General features: G+C 46.6%; 1 protein-coding gene across 2 annotated transcripts in view; it reads left to right on the forward strand.

The window, feature by feature from the left end:
* PRMT3 (protein arginine methyltransferase 3) overlaps positions 1–17,516 on the forward strand; it is a 2,239,468-nt gene that overhangs the window by 1,038,396 nt on the left and 1,183,556 nt on the right. For both annotated transcript variants that reach the window (XM_069623482.1, XM_069623481.1), the window contains exon 9: positions 15,172–15,293. In XM_069623482.1, coding sequence (XP_069479583.1) covers positions 15,172–15,293 — 122 coding nt within the window. The remainder of the gene's footprint in view (positions 1–15,171; positions 15,294–17,516) is intronic.

A 17,516-nucleotide genomic window follows, 5' to 3' on the forward strand; every position in this document is an offset into this window, starting at 1 on the left:
ACAAATGGTTGAAAAGCATAAAGTTCAAGATGCTCGCGCTCCAAGAAGTGATCCGGTCAGTTCAAGAAGGAGATTTTCTGGCGTCTCTGGACCTGCAGGACGCGTACTTCCACATACCGATGTGTCGGCGACACAAGAAGTTCCTAAGGTTTGTGGTAGGGCAGACTCACTACCAGTTCACAGTACTTCCCTTTGGACTGAAATCTTCTCCCAGAACGTTCACGAAATGTTTGGCCCCGGTGGCAGCCTGGCTGAGAAGGCAAGGCCATCATGTATACCCGTATCTCGACGACTGGTTGGTGAGGGGGTCCTCCCCTATGTCGACACACAGGAGTCTGCAGGCCACCATGAACCTCTTACAATGGCTGGGGTTTGCGATAAACTTCGAGAAATCCTCGTTAACACCGTCAAGAAGCTTGGTGTTCCTGGGCGCACAGTTCGAGACCCAGTCAAGGTTAGTGAGGCTATCCCTTGACAGGATCACCAAACTCAGTCGATTGGCAGGTCAGTTGAAAATCAATACCAGACTGTCAGTGAGAAAATATACGTCGATCCTGGGCGCTATGGCGTTCTGCATTCCTCTGATGGGCAACTGCCACCCTGTTCATGAGGCCAGTGCAACAGTTTCTGGCAGACCGATGGGGGCAGGCTCAAGGCCTCTGGTCAGACAAACTGACCGTCGACGATGATGAGCTCCTATTAGCTCTTCAGTGGTGGAAAAGCGTCCAGTATCTATCCAAAGGAGTACCCCTACAGGAGCCGGAGTTTCGGTTAACCATAGTGACGGACGTGTACCTAACTGGCTGGGGGGCACACATGGGCACTATGCAAACACAACGCCGTTGGTCTCAGAGGGAATCTCTCCTGCACATCAACGTTCTGGAACTGAGAGCAGTGCGCTGGGCCCTGAGGGCGTTCCTGCCTCACATCAGAGGGTCCACAGTGAGAGTTTTGACGGACAACACCACTGCAATGTTTTACTTGAGGAAGCAAGGCGGCACACGATCCAGAACCCTTTCCATAGAGGCTCAGAACGTGTGGCACTGGGCTCTGAAACACAATATAGCCAACGTAGCTCATCACCTTCCAGGAGTAAGGAACGAACAGGCGGACTTGCTCAGCAGAAATATGGACCAGATTCACGAGTGGGAAATACACTGTTCAATTGTCGAAGGTCTTCTGCAGTGAATCTCTTTGCCACGAAGAGGAACAAGAAGTGCGAGATGTATGCCAGCAGGTGGCCACAGGAAGGTTCGCTGGGAGAAGCGTTCTCCTTCCCGTGGACAGACAAGTTCCTCTACGCCTTCCCTCCGTTTCCTCTGATACGGAGAACTCTGCAGTGGATACGCAGGTACATGTGCCGAGTCATCCTGGTGGCACCGTGTTGGCCGAGGCAGCCGTGGTTTTCCGACCTGCTTCACCTTTCAGCGGATCATCCGATAACGTTCCCGAAGGTTCCCAACCTCCTGTCCCGGGACGAGGGAACAGTGTGGCATCACAATCCAGACAGTCTCAATCTCACAGCTTGGCTCCTGACTTTGCAGAATTTGGTGCCTTGAATATTTCTTCGGACTGTCGGAGGATCTTACAAGCTGCGCAAGCCCCTTCCACCAACAAGTCCTACAGGTGTAAGTGGAGAAGATTCTGTGCGTGGTGTCAAGGACAGACGGGAGTGCAACCTCTGAGGTTTACTCTGGAACAGCTTCTTCCGTATCTACTACACCTAGCAAAAAGCGGATTGTCCTTTTCATCACTAAAGGTTCACCTGGCGGCCATCTCTAGGTTCACAAGAAGAAGGAAGTCATCTCCCTTGTTTAGCGACAGGTTAGTGAAACACTTCATGAGAGGTTTGTTCCGGACATTCCCTCCGGTTAAACGTTTTCCACCAACGTGGAGCCTGAATATAGTGCTAGCAGGGTTAATGAAACCACCCTTTGAGCCAATGGCCACATCTTCGATGAAGTTCTTGTCATGGAAAGTGGCTTTTCTAATAGCTATAACATCAGCTAGACTTATATCGGAGTTGCAAGCGTTGGTCATAGACCCTCCATACCTCAGATTTTTCAAGGACAAAGTGATTCTGTCAACAAGTCCTCCTTTCATTCCAAAAGTTCCTACAACTTATCATAAGCACTCATCCATTGTCCTGCCCACCTTCTTCGCGACCCCCTCATCGGCTGCGGAAAACGTCCTACATACCTTGGATGTCAAGAGAGCTCTAAAATTTTACCTTCATCGAACTCAACAACTTCGATCTATGCAGCAACTCTTCGTTGCATATGGCCCTTAGGCAAAAGGGAAGGCAATTTCAAAACAGGGACTGGCCCGACGATTGCCTTCTGTCATTCAAAAGCGGGAAAACCGCTACAAGGACGTCCGAGCTCATTCAACCAGGGCGACTTTGTCGTCGACGGCGTTATGGGCAGGGGTACCACTGACAGACATTTGCCAGGCGGCAGCATGGTCAGTGCCTCACACATTTACCCGCCACTACTGCCTCGAACGACAGCATGCGGACGAAGTACAAATGGGAAGAGCAGTCTTGCGACATCTATTTCAATAAGGTAAGCCCTTTTCAAGAAGGGTCTATGCTGATTTGGACATATATATGTATGGATATATATATAGATATAAATGTATTTTTATGTATACTGTTTTAGCTTTATATGGATATTGCTCTGTGCAGTTATGTGGCACACTTTAAATTCAAATCTTATGTAAACGTGGTTCGCTATACGCAGGATTGGGGTGGGTGCCGGATTGCATTCACACGTCCTCCTTTTTTCAGGATCACTGCTGTGCATTCTATTCTAAGCATGTGAATCCATGAAAGATCCAATGCTGGAGAAGGTAATAGTTTCTTACCTGTAACTCCATTTCTCCAGCATTGGTATCTTTCATGGATTCGCATGCGCACGCCGGCCTACCCTAAATGCAATCGTCCCATTCTGCTTTGGAGGGGTCGAAATCTGAAGAGAGCCGCGGGGGCGGGGCATTTATACCGCTACGTCCTAGTGGGGCGTGCGTGCGCGGCCCAAAATGACGTAGATAGGACACGAAAGTGTTGAATGTTTTCCTATGGGAAACGGCTTTATAAGCTTACCGAGGGTTCTCAGTCTGTCAACGGGGAATGTTCTAAGCATGTGAATCCATGAAAGATACCAATGCTGGAGAAATGGAGTTAGAGGTAAGAAACTATTCCCTTCCTGAGTAAGTAATATGTAGCAAGTTTCACACTGAGTGGCAGTGACGGCCTGGTGATTTTTTTTAATGGACGTAAACCGTTCCCATGAATATGTGGGAGCAACCCAGTGCAGCCAGGGAGTCCAAACTAAAAAAGAGTCTGAACCAACCAAGGGATGATTCAGGAGTGGGGGGTTGAAATAATGTGTTAAAATGGTGCATTTTACAGCACTGCTACTTTGAAAAAGTGGGTGAAAAGCCTGACCGTTTACGATCTGTTTTTTAAGGTAAGGCATAAAACTATCCATTAGATGCCAAATCATCAACCAAGCACAGTTTTTTTTTTCTTTCTTTTTTTGTTTGTAACTCAATTTTTATTAAAGTTTTCCTCATAAACAAAACTTAATCGGACATAGCACAGTTCACACAATCGATAAAATCCTAGTTATCGCCTGATTACAGAAAGCAATGACAATACCATAGTACCCTGACTGGGGCAACTAAGGCTCATGACTCCCCACTTGTGTACCCCACCCTAACCTTTTACCTGCTGACCAATACCCCGGCCATATGTGCCCCCTGTGCGATATGTCACGTGAACCAACAATGTAGGAAAGAATAAACACTTAACAAGACATGACACACTAGGATGGGTCCTCGTAACCTTTAATTACATGTATCAGCAGCACTTATATACTCATAATCGTTGCTACTCATTGCGATTCCCCCCAACTCGAGGGAAACCGGATCCTCCCAGACCCAACGGCACCTATCCCATAGAGCTACTCTATAGCTACCCCGTTGATACCAACCTACCCCACCACCTCCTCTCTTTCCCGAGGGCTACCATCTCCTCTCGCTACAATGGGTGATCCCAGCCCCATCCTCCCCCCTGAACCATACCGGTCTGTGAACAGACCCCACTCCTCCGCAAAATGTCACATCATCATGGGCCATATAGGTAAGCTTCGCCATCAAGGATCCCTCCCACACCTTACTAAGCCAGTTCCCCTTCTCTGGGAGTGAAGAAGTCGTCCAATTCTGTGCCACTAGTATTCTGCCCATTCGCAGCAGAGCTTCCCACATCCTCGGAAATCTGTAAGAGCCATATCCCTCAGGTGGTACACCCGAAAGAACTGTGGGGGGTTCCTTTGGTATCAGGATCCCGGTTATGTCCTTTATGCAACTGGGCAATTCCCTCCAGAAGATCCTAATGCTGGGACAGTCCCACCAAACGTGCACTACAATTCACCAGTTCCCCACATACCCTCGTGCACAATGGCGACGGACACATCTTAGAGACCCTAACATGGTCCAAGTGCCGGATGTGGAGAACCTTAAAAATGTGCTGAATTGCGTGGTAGAGAGGTTTCTATGAAATGTCAACTTGTATATTTTGTGCCATAATTTATCCGGCACAGGCGACCCATTCAGCTTCTCCCAATATCCCTTAAAGTTTCTTTTAATCTTTGCATGTTGTAACAGATAGTTTGGAAATTGCACCTTTCCTGGAAACCAACATAATTCTGTCCCATCAACTAAAAAACCTCTAATTCCTGTATTCGACTGTATGACTGCTGCCAGTGGCTCTATAACCAAGGCAAAAAGGATGGGGTACAGGGACATCCCTGCCTAGTACCCCTATATAACAGGAACTCCTCCAAGATCAAGCCATTTACAGGAACTCTTGCCGTCGGACTCCCGTAGAGAGCCCTCACCCAAGTACGAAAGTGGACGCCAAAACCAAATGTAATCAAGACCTCATTAAGAAAGCCCCACTCTACCCTGTCAGAAGCCTTCACCGAGTGAAAAAAGACAAGGCAAGCCTTATCAGTCCTCCGGTTCCCTGCCCAATAGATGTCTTTCGAGCATTATCTGCCCCCTGCCTACCTTTAACAAATGCCACCCGGTTTCCATGAATTAACTTTGTTACAAGCTTTTCCAGTCTATTTCCTCAAAGTTTTGCTAGGATCTTAACATTTGTGTTAACCAAAGATATTGTCCTATATGATGAGCAACTGCAGGGATCTTTTCCCTACTTCGGGATAACTGAAATGAGAGCTTTAAGCATTGTTTTTGGGAGCGATTTCCCCCTCTCCCCCAATACCTTTTTGAACACCCTGGCAAGTATGGGAGCCAACGTTGACCTGAACATGTTCTAGAATAGCACAATGGGGCTGTTCGCCCTTGGAGAATTTCCACTCTTCATCCCTTTAAAAGTGGATATAATTTCATCCACCTCAATACGGTCTCCCAGCAGCTGTGCGTTGTCCGCCGAGAGCCCAGCCAAGTTCACCCCCTGCAAATAGGTCCAGATCCCTACCTGATCGCCTTCAGCTTCCGATGCGTAAAGGGCTGCATAACGGGCAACAAACCTCCCATCAATATCCTCGTTACTCCTCGTCTCCGTCCTGTCTGTATCCTAAATTAAGTTAACTGTTCTAGCTGTAGTTTGACCATGCAAATTACATGCAAGAAGTTTATCTGTCCTTTCCCCTCTTTCGTACTACTTTTGTTTGAGGTGCTTGAGCGCCCAATCAGTTTTATAGGCTAACAGAGCCTGTCATTCTGCCCTGCACTTCTTGAGCTCCTGTAATCTTGTTTTACTGATCCCTGTGTCCACCCCTCCCAGTGGGCCTCAGCTATCAATCCGGGTCCTCAGATGTTTCTCATTCTCCTCCCGCATCTTTTTAGCTCTCAAACCCATCCCTATCAGTATACCCCTTATTGTGGCTTTAAACCCTTCCCAAAGTATATCAGTGGAGACCTCCCCTGTATCATTAAACTGAAAATATTCCTTAATGTTTTGGAGCAGTAACTGTCCCGCCCCCTTCTCCTTAAGCAGGAAATTGTTAAAAATCCAACCTCCCTGTCTGGCGCACCTGTCCTTCACCCCCAATTCTGCCAACATCAGGTCATGGTCTGACGAGGGGATTGTTATCACCGTTGTTTTTTTAATCTCTGGCACCGTACTCCCATCCACCAACAACCAATCGATCCTGGAAAAGGATTTGTGAACCGCTGAAAAATATGTAAACCGTACTTAACGGGCAGTCTCACTACCATTCCCACTTGCCTATGCTTCCCAAACACCTGAGGTCTAGGCATTTGTTAACCTCCTTAAATGTATGGTCTCCCCCCCCCCCCCCCTTGTATCCGCTGCTTCCCCCATCCCTTTCGTTCTCAATTTATCAGTCTCTGGGTCGAGGAACATGTTCAAATCGCCTCTCACCATTATAAATTGCTGAAGCCTGCTCTCCACTAATTCCCAGAATGCCCCCAGCCCTGTATTTGGGCGGTAAATCAATGCTACCATTACTACAGTACCCCTCATCAAACCCTTTAGGAAAAGAAATCGCCCCTCCTTATCACATTCAATAGCTACGTTTTTTAAATCTGCTTGCCAACCCCTAAAATGACATCACATATCTTCCCACAACTCCGAGGCATAAAAGGATTCTGCAAATTCCATCCCCCCCCACCCCCCCAGCCCTCTCCCCAGTATCTTCTACCCAGCCCCAAAGTGAGTCTCCTGGAAACATGGAACATCCAGTATCTGCCTCCTGAACTCCCTATTCAACAGGGACCTTAGTCCCCTCACATTCAGCGAGCCCCACGTTAACCTAGTGTCCTCACCGCCATTGGAGGAGTCCTCACCACCTAGGGACACCCCTTTATCTGCCCCACTCCCTACCCCATCGGTAGCTCTGCCCCATTCTATACTAGCTGTGCATCCTGAAAGACCAATTACAAACACAGAATGAATGAAGAGAGACGAGACAAAGACCAAGACAATGACACAAATGAACCATAACTTTTCCTTAAACCCAGTAAAATGGTCTCCCCACTCTCCACTGCCCATCAACATAGAACTCCCCCTGATTTTCTCCCTCCTATGAGGCGTCCAGACTCTTTAACTCCCAACCACCCTAAAGAGCCACTCGGCACACAACCCACCACCCTGCAACTCCCCCACTCCTTAGGAACAAAGAGAAGTCCTCCGAATAAACCATCACTGAACCCCCAAAACTATAATGAATCCCCTTCCCTCATTCTCTGGTTACCTAACATGCAAATGGGTGCCACACTGGACCCCACCGGCCCCCTCACCCCTCACAAGCAAAGCAGTGCAAAAGGATTCAAGACCCAGCACAAATGAGTCAAAGTTCAGGGCCCACTTCAAGTTACTATTTTTCTCGGTGACATATTCAATTCATAACATTTTCAGGGAACCCTGAACCTTGCAGCAGTCCACTGAATCACTCCCATTAGCCTCCACTTTAGTACCCTCCAATGCCCTCACTCCAGACTCTTCCACCCCTACCTGGGGCTCCTCTGAATCTCTCAGAATATCCTCCTCTGTCACAAACTGATATTTCATGACCTCCCACTCAAAAATGAAAGCAAATGGGTACCCCCATCTGTAGCGTGCTCCCTTGTCCTGGAGTCATCGAGTTGAGGGGTCTCATTGCTTCCGCCTCAACAGCCTGAATGCCAACAAGTCTTACTAAACGGCCACCTTCGACCCCTCAAACTCAATAGCTTCCATCATTTTGGCTCTTTTCCAGGATGCAGGACTTATCAGTATAATAGTGGAATTTCACAAGCACCTGCAGCCACTCGATGGACTCTGTCGAGGAGGATGTGGGGTCCTCCGTTGTCTGAAGAATCAGCGACAGATTTTCATGGATCTTTACCGCCAACTCCATTGGGGACTCCCCTTCTGCTTCCTGAAGCACAAAGAAATCATGGGTTACAGTGCCTCTCTTGGTTCTAAATATCATCCACCTTTTAGCGCAGCTCCTCCTCCCTACGTTCCACTTCCGACAGATGCATGTCCAGGTGAGTTTCTAATATGTCCACTTTAGATTGATTCGCTTCGAGCCCAACCACCTTCTCTTCAATGTGCTCCACCTTCCCAGAGAGTTCCGTCACCTGTGCGCTGATATCCGTCCACATTCCCCTGATCTCTTCAAGGATGACCTGAATGTCTTTTTGTAATGGCTCCAATTTCGGGTTCACCAGTCCCCCATCTGGTCCCTCTTGGACATTGGGATGTGAGCCTGCTCTTGATAACTAAAACTTTGCAGTGAGTGCCGTTAGCTCATTCGGGACACGGAGCAACCCCTCTGCTTCGTCACCAGACCATCACCTCACCACACCAAAGGGCCTGCACTTTGCGGCTCAGGGTGCCAATTCAGCACACCAAGGACAGGCACTGAGCACACCCTTCCACCAAGTCACTGCTGTGCCAGTCTCACTGTGACCCAGACTAGCCACCACAGGTATGTGTTGGGCCTGCTCCCCTTCACTTCACCTTAGTACACCAGCACACAGTGAAGGGGCCCCTCCCAATGACACCAAAGTTTATACAGGCCACCTCCTGCCCTGCAATGCTCCTGCTGTCTCACACCGTCCCACTCCAGGACATGGGCTCCTCAATGGCATTCCATGCTTACAGCCGCACACCCCCATGCTCCAGCCCAGGGCTTGTATTCCTCTGGAAGGGATGCTCTCTCTAGCGTGCCCAGGGGCTCCTGGGGGCTCCCCACTTCACCAGCCACCTGCTCTCTCCACACACTGGGTCCCGGCTCCATCACTTCACTCACAGCCATAGCAGGAGACCTCTGCTTTCCCCACCGGAGACGCTGAGACACGGCTACCAGCTGTGTGCCTGCTAGGATGCACTGCCTTGTCTCCAGCCACTCCGATCGTGCCTCCTCAGACAGATTTTTGTGGGGAACCCCGACACCCCCTCCAGGGAGCGGAGTACTCCCAACACACTCTGGCAGACTCCCTTTGCCCGGGGGCAAGCTGGTGCTATTCCAGGGCGCAACCCTCCTTGGCGCCAAAAAAACACTCGCCTGTGTTACCGTCGCAGGGCAGTTCCTTCCGGCCGGGAAATCTCCAGGCTCGACGCGGGCTTGTACCACTACAAAAATCATTCCGGGGCTGCCTCATAGTGTGGCCGTTAAGAGAGGCATGGTATCACAAGAATGACACTGACACAAAAAGTTACAATTTGTAAAACCTTTATTTAATTCTCATGGTTTGGAAAAGCTCCTTTGCCCTATAGCTAAGAATGGAGTAGTCTTGACCATCAAATAATAAAGAAAACGCAGTCCTATTCAGTCAGTCAAATCAAAATGGCCTATGCTACAAAACCTAATGCCTGCCCAATATCTTATACAAAAAGTGTGTATAGGGAAATATGTATGCAAAGAAAATCAATGGGAAACTACGAAGACTCAAAGTGTCCGAGTCAGCTCATTTTCCCACGTTGGACAGCACGGAATAAGGCAGTACCCGTAGACAGGAAAACACACACTGGCTCCGGTTCTCAAAACAAAGCAGTTAAAAAACGTGGACCAAGGCCTGTCTGGCCTTCCATGTTAAAGTAACTTTTCCAGCATTAACAAAAGTTCTTTCACAGTTAAACAAAAGGGTTCTTAATTCAACAAAAAATTCACGTAGGCCTCCCTCGATCGGGCTCTGACCTCTTGCAGCACTTGCAGGGGTTCCCTTCCCCAAGCTTTATGTTTGTTAGGGGTTTCCTTCCGTTAACTTATCACACTTCACTTGTGGTCGGGCTCAGACCTTTTCCTTGTGCAAGGCTTTTACTATAGACCTCAGTAGGACTACTTCAACTTTCCCTTCAACTTGCACTCTTGTGTTATTTTTCCCAGTGCTTCCTGGTCTATGTAGTTCAATCTCATAAGCACAAGAGTTTAATATTCACTCTCTATTTCCCCTTTTGCGGGGGTCAATCTTGATCATCATGCTCGTTAAATTTCATTCACTTTGTTGCTTTTTAATAAAACATTTCATCTTTCGCTGAGACTTTCGAGTGGGCTACTGCATTTGGCCAGACCACTAGGCTACTCACTATCACTGGCTTCACAGTTATCTGTAATTTAAAGTTCACCACAGGTCTGCCTTTCTTCACTTCTCATCCACACGTGTGCAGCCTTCAATTGTGCGATATGCTTTTGCAACTGCAATCTTCTCTTAACACAGACCAGTCTTTCATGTCGCTCGCCAGCTCACCGACTGTGTGCATTTCTTTCTTGTCTTTGCCTTTTAATTCATGAGTCAGGGTTAATGCCACAGGCTTGAACTTGCCTCCCCCACTATGTTGTTCACCCGAAAGGGTTGCATGTGCCTTTGAAACACAATGCAGTCTTCTCGTCAGGAATTTGGCCTTCTCCATGTATCTGTTATGATTCTTTGGAGGTTCCTTCACCCCTGGCTCTCGTCCCTCGATCGGTTGCTCTTCTCCAGTAGGTTCACCTTCGCCCTGGAAGTTCTGCTGCTTCTCGTGTTCCAACTTGCTCAGAGTGTGTTTCTATGTTCCGCCCTTTATCTGTGTGGGGAGAGCTAATGGGTTTCAGATGTGTGTGATTAAAGTCAAGTGCCTGACTTTGCCTGACCCGATTAGCGTGTCACATGTCCAATGGGATGTGTTAGGCTTAGCCTTGTTACTCTGTCACCCTCTTCCTCGGTCCAGTGTTTGTGTGGAAAAAGGGGGGGTGGGTGGAGTTGGGACATCAGAGAATCCTATGAAATAGGAGGGGTCAGGGATACAGAAAAGGGGGAATACCGCGCCTCACCCCCGCTCCCTGAAGACCCCTCACCCAGGTGATCCTCCTGCACTGGTCCACCCCCAGGAACTGGATCCAAAAGTGATGGTCGTGTCCTGCCCACCTGGATGACAAGTCCCTGAGGACTAGGGGTGAGACACCATTTGGTTTCTCACAGGCCTCACTGTTCCATCGAACCGTTGTCCACTTTGGTCACTTTAACCACCATTACTTTGTGAACTTGATGGGAAGTTCACGGCACTCAACGCTCGGGCCACTATCCTGCCTGCGCCCCCTGGTGCGGAGCAAGAAAACACACGCATGGGAGCAAGTTAGCTTATCCATATAGGGAGTCAACACCCCTTTACGAATTAAGTCCTGATGAAGATGACCAGAACAAGATATGGTTATGAAACCGGTCGACCCTGACATAGCATGAGCTGGTCTCATGCATTTTTTATGATCTGTGTACAGAACTTTTTGACATAGACTGAAACAAAATCAAAACTAGACCTGTGCTACATACCAGATCTTACATAGACATTTGGCTGTACATTTTTAGATGTCGTAAAAGGACCTTAAAAGCTCAGGTGCCTTATATATATGTATGGTGTGTTTAATGTACAAGTTGTTAGATTTTTCTAGTGGCTGGCACCACATTGGCCATTAAATTTACATAGTGTCGTGCAGACATATCCCTATAAAAATCTAAGTATCTGGTATCATCTAATGTACAATGCCCTTTTTTGTAGTTCTCATTCAAACACTTGGGACTGTTTTTTAATTGTTGATATTGTGAGTGAACCAACCAGTAGGTAAAGAGTGATCTTCACTCTTCCCCGTCTGGATCCAGGCTGCTGATAAGTGGTACACTTTCTGATGTTGTGAAAGGCCCACTGAGATACAGAACATTTTACTGCTATATTGTGATTGATCTAATGAACATACATATGAAATATGTTTGCAGAATTATTCCTCTATAGACTGTGATTGTGTGTGATTACTGATTTAAATTCTCAGTAGGAATGAAAACTAGACCTTGTGTAGGTCGAACCAATAATACCCGTAGTGTTTCAGGACTCTTAATGGATTACACATTTCTGGTTCTCATATATCATCAGATTGGCAGCTTTTCCCCCCAGTCTTTAACATTATTCCGCCAGTGGATCCGCTGATTTAACAGGAAGGAAGAATTCTTCAACCCTCTCCTCAATCCTTGAAGTTGGGATTCTGGTATCAGAGTGTTTCAATGTAGGTCATTTTGGTCCATCTCAGGCCAACTTAAATGTAATCCAAGCTGCTAAGACATCATTCAAACACTATCTTTCACACACTCTCAAAATTGCAGAAATGTCTTGGGTTCTGACACTGGGCCATAGATTAACTGTCTTGAGTCAAGTTTGGTGGTGCATGTAAAGAAGTGTAGGCAAATTCGCTACTGCCACTTTTTTGGTGTTAACAATTACCGTTGCATTTACTGCACCGCCAAACTACAAGTTTGGCCTTAAAATGGAAGATTTACATCCAGCATGATGCATGATGCATGAAATCCTCCACTTTAACAGCAATAATTGGCAGATTTACCATTGCAAAATGACTGCTCGAGAGAAATCGTCCAAAATTCCCATGGAGTACTATGGACTCCAAAAATGGAGGCTAACACCGCCATGCCACAACTCAGAATCCCCATGTTAATTCCACAGGACAGAGTGGTATTAACAGTAAAGATTTTGGCTCTAATTGAGCAGATTTACCACCGAATTACCACAAACATGTCACGAGGCCCAATGTGCTTTCATCGATTTCCGACTACGTGATCTCTGGCATCCATGTTAATCCGTGCAGATCATATCTAGCAGTGATATGGGCCTAAGTCTGCTCTGGGGGGATTATTCCTCATCTCTCTACAACCCAGATTTAAGAAGGCATGTTGATGGTTTTTCCTATGGGTTCCTTCTGGGTTCAGACTCTCCATCCAGTGTGAGACTTGAACACGGTACTCATGGCTATGCCTCTTAAACACTTTGAGCCCATGATGACTGGAAATTGAAATTTCTCGTGTGTCACTTCCTACTGTTAGATTTACTGGTGAGATCCAGACTGTTTCTTATTTAAAGTGTACTCTGTTCCAAAAGGACATGGTGGTGCTTTGGATTCGCCCCCTGTCTTATTGCTGAAAGTTCATTCTGACTTCTAGATTAATCAGAAGGTGTGTCTCTCAGCTTTTTTTCCTAATCTTTCCTTCAATATGTTAGGAGTCTTCACACCTTAGATGTAGATGTTCATCGGGTATTGAAATTCTGTCTTGACCGAGCAAAATATATGCGCTTCATTGATGGGATGTTCTTAAATTATGGTGGCTGCCATTCCTTAACTTTGACAGCTAAATCTTGTCATGTGAGGGGGAGGGAAACGTATGTTTTTGGGAAGTCTACAAAGTTCACATGCTTCCTGCCCTGAGGGGCCTTCATGCTTGTGCCAAAGCAGCTTCAGTGACCTTTCAAAGACCTGTTCCAAATGATGTCCTTTATGTAATGTGGGCCTCCACATCATCTTTCTGCAAGCACTACCGTATGGCTGTGATCTGCAGTACTGGACAGGCAATGCTACACTGCCTTTTTGGAATGTTTTTGTTTGGTCCATCCTGCATACAAACCTCTACGATGTTTATCCTATCGTAATGTTTTTAAGATTGGCACATGCATTGTACATATATGTTACCTCTATTCTCTAGAGCATAAACTTTCTAAAGAGTCCCTCCTATTTATTTCTTTAAAGAGAACCATTTAGTTATTGTATTAAGCTGGGATCTAGCTCCTACTTATCATGGGTCTGATTTTCTAAATAGTAAAAGAGATGTATGCACAATCGACTTCACAAACCCAAGTCGGGGATAACACTGATGGGAAGTTGGCCACATCTAGAGCATCGATTGTAGCAGTGACATGATTCACTGTTCTAAAAATAGAATGTGATGCCAACAATGGTAATTTAACCAGGGACAGCCTAATGAACACCTACAGTGGAGCTGAGCCCAATTTTGGGGCGCATCCGGACGATTTGGTTTTGGGTTGGCAAACAATTATGCTAGCATTCTACAAAATGTCTATTCCATTGCTTGCCCCTGTGATTCTCCTTTTCACACAGTCATTTCTTGCTGTAGCTGTTTTTGACAGCATTGTCACCGGAAATCCCATTGTTTGTGTGACGTTCTTTCCCTCCTTAATGCTGGCTACCATATCCCATGGGAATTCTCAAGCACGTATGGATACCATCACTCAACCATGCACGCAGCTCCACAGATAAGCAGCAGGCACTCCCAATAAAATAAATAGTGAGTAGAAATACTCCCAACAAAATAATAGGGAAAAAACGGACATATAGGCAACTGACCCCCAGCTGCCACAGATGCAGCTCAATGGATATGCTCGATCATTGGTAAACTCAGAGTAGGTGTCAGATGAACGAACTCTACTTTTATGACTTCCTGATGAAACTCTAAGCTAAACATTCATCTTTCAAGTTCCATGAATTGTTAGCTGCAATTAAGTATTTATTTCAAATTATCTGTTTTAGAGTGAAAATATTTATTCAACTCACCTAAAAGAAAATGCCTCCATCCTCCCCGGAAATGTTAATTAGTTGTACCCAATAAACACAAATCTTTTACTCACAACTTTAAAAAATCTTGTCTGGGATCCTGCATACACACCCCTATGAAAATACTTAAGGAAGTACAATGAACTGCCGAAACAAAACTATGAATACATACATCAATCATCAGACTGCATTTGCTCAACTCTAAGTAGAGCATACAAGTATCCCCCTCTCCCATCTTCCTATTATACTTAACATACTTGCCTCTTCTTCCACGTGTACTGTGCTCGCCACTGGTAAACCACTATGGTGATAGTGGGTGCTACATACATATCAATGAACTTGCATTCTGCTCTCCTACTCCATTGTCCCCTTTCCTACAAATGCCCTCCCGCCATCTCCTCTAATCTTAGCTGTCAGTAGTGGAGGCCTATAAGGATGGAACATAACTGACAGGAAGGAGCATGGTAGTGTGCTAGCTGCGCGTGCATCTAAGCTCCTCCCACTAAAAAGTGACGTTTTCTTTTTGATGTGCAAGTAATGTTCGGTGCCGGCCCTGGCATTTCATTGCCACGGAGAAAAGGGACCTAAGAGTACAGTAATCACTATTCACTGAGTTTAATTTAACCTTTGCATTGCACATGCCACAAACAGAATGCCCGTTTAGTGCCAGGACACCTGGGGTGGAGGCCTGATAACTGTTTTTTTAGGACATTTCTCAATGCTGGTCTTTTCTTCATGTCAGTGAAGTGCATTGTTTCATGAAATTTATAGCACTCTGGAATAACGCATACACTTGTATTCTGATTAGATTGTTTTAGATGTTGGATGTGGCACTGGGATCCTTTCAATGTTTGCAGCAAAAGCTGGAGCAAAAATGGTGATCGGTGTTGACCAATCTGAAATCCTTTACCAAGCAATGGACATTGTAAGGTAAGTAATACCTGCTACCATACAGCAGGCATTTATTTTGTATTTGTTTTTCGTGTTTCATAGAGTGCAACTTGCAGAACATTTCTGCTTTAGAGCTTCAAGAGCTAAAGGAGTGAATATGGCTATGTTCACAGCCAAATAACTTTCAACACATACAACCACTTTTTACATTTCACAAAAGGCCCTTGTCTTTGCATCAAACGTCTATTATGATTATTTTGTCATGGGAGGCTGACATCTTTCACACTTAACGATTATCTTGCGTAGTATCTTCGCCATATATTCTTGATTAATTGCGTTCATTTGCGCACTGCCTTGGAACTGACATTTACTTCAAAATAATCCGCGAATGATTGGCATCACTGTTTCAATAATAAATGAGGAAATGCACATTCTGACCTCCCGCACGCACATAATTTAAACAGGACACATTATGTTTGTTCCATGTTCAATGTATTTTTTTATTTATTAATTTCCTGAGAACAATGTTTCCATGGATTACATTTGAACTGCAGTAAACTGTAATTCCACAACATGTTTTGGAGCTAAACGTTTGTTTGTCAAATATAACAGGATCTGGGACTGGACCAGGGACCCCTCCCAACCTAAGGCAGGGGGCCTACCAGGGAAAAAGTCAGAGCAAGCCCTGTTCCAGAGGCGGGGAGTGAGATTTGGGTGGGGTCCCAGTCCCTGAAACCCTCCAATACGTCTTGAAGGAAAATTCTGGCACCATCTTTGGTCACAAGATGCCACAGTACCTTTTCTGGTCAGTGTGTTCTCATTTGTATTTCAGAACCGTGCGTACCAAAAATCCCAGCGGTGAAGCCTGAAAGGAGCGAGCGGAAAGAGAGGATGGCGCACTGCATGATCGACACAATTATACAGAAAAACAATTCCTTGTTCAGTAGAAAAGCAAGCAACTCGAGCGCAGCGAAGTGAGCCTATAAAAACCAGACTCCCAGTACATCATAAAAGGAGACAGACCCGTGTGGGGATAAGGGACAGGGCTAACAACGGTTTTTAAAGTCTTGCATCTGTGTAAACCGACCGCTGGAGAACGAATAGCCAAAGATTGGTCCACTGAGTCAGGTGAGCATTGGACCCAATGGAAATTGGCAGTAGGGGCATAGAACTATGGCAATAAAAGTATAAAAGGGGAGTGAATGTGGGACATAGCGTGGGTTCTATAGGTGAGGTCGAAAAGAGTGGAGGCGGTCTGGAAGATCAGGTGGAAGGACAGTGGAGAAGAATGCTGAGGAGTTTGTGGCAGAGTTGGTGTGGAGTGCATGTGAGGTATTAGTTGTGAGAGAGAGTGGTGTGATGCTGGAAATGCATCGGAGGGACAGGGCCTCCGTATCCTTGTCCTTCACTGCTTTTTATCATGTGTTCTGTCGTGTTTTCCGCGCCGGAGTTCATGTGGGACTCCTGGCGGTGCTGCTCTCTCTCTTCTGGTTTGGTGAACAGACCCATGGGATACCCTTATGGTACCCATGGGTAGGGGTGCAACCCTGTGCCCCTAGTGTATGTTTTTGGGCACCTGTGTGTGACCCACAGAGCAGGGTACGGGCTGGTGGCAGCTCCGTGCTGAAATGACTGGTGCCCTGAGAGTCCTCCATTTTGGGATGCCCAGGCCCTGTGATTGGAAGACTCCTGATGGAGACAAAATGGCCCCCATGTCCTCTTGCCTTCCATCACCTGTTACCTTGATCTTTCCGAAGTCCTGGGAAGCCCTGCTTCTGTCCCTTCCCCCTGACTGGCTGTTGGGTGGAAGTTCCGTATATGGTAGTGTGGGGGAAGGGCCGACCAGACTGGCTGGAGCCTTCTCAACGACCGTATGTTGTGGGTACGCCTATGGGTGGGACCTGGGTGAATGGAGTGTGTGACGAATATACATTCTACGTTGTGGCTGTCTAGTATCTGGTGGTTGACACAATGGTTGAGACAGCCCTGCCCGAAACCAGTATGAATGCCGCTTGGAGTGTTGAATGGCTCGGTACTTGTCCCAATACACATAACTTGTTGTGAGTGCCTGGAGAGAAGTGAATGGCCTGAATACCTCGTGTGCCTGATTGGCTGCCTGTCTGCATGAATGCCCGTAGTCGTGATTGGATGCTTGAGTGTGACCCAGCGGAATGAATGGGAGATGAACAGTATATCTGGGGACCTCTCACTGCTAGGAATCGTGTTCAGAAGCTGTAGTCCACTACGACAAGTAACTGGAGT

Source organism: Ambystoma mexicanum, chromosome 11 (assembly GCF_040938575.1).
Source record: "Ambystoma mexicanum isolate Mex_15411 chromosome 11, UKY_AmexF1_1, whole genome shotgun sequence".
Classification (NCBI taxonomy): domain Eukaryota; kingdom Metazoa; phylum Chordata; class Amphibia; order Caudata; family Ambystomatidae; genus Ambystoma; species Ambystoma mexicanum.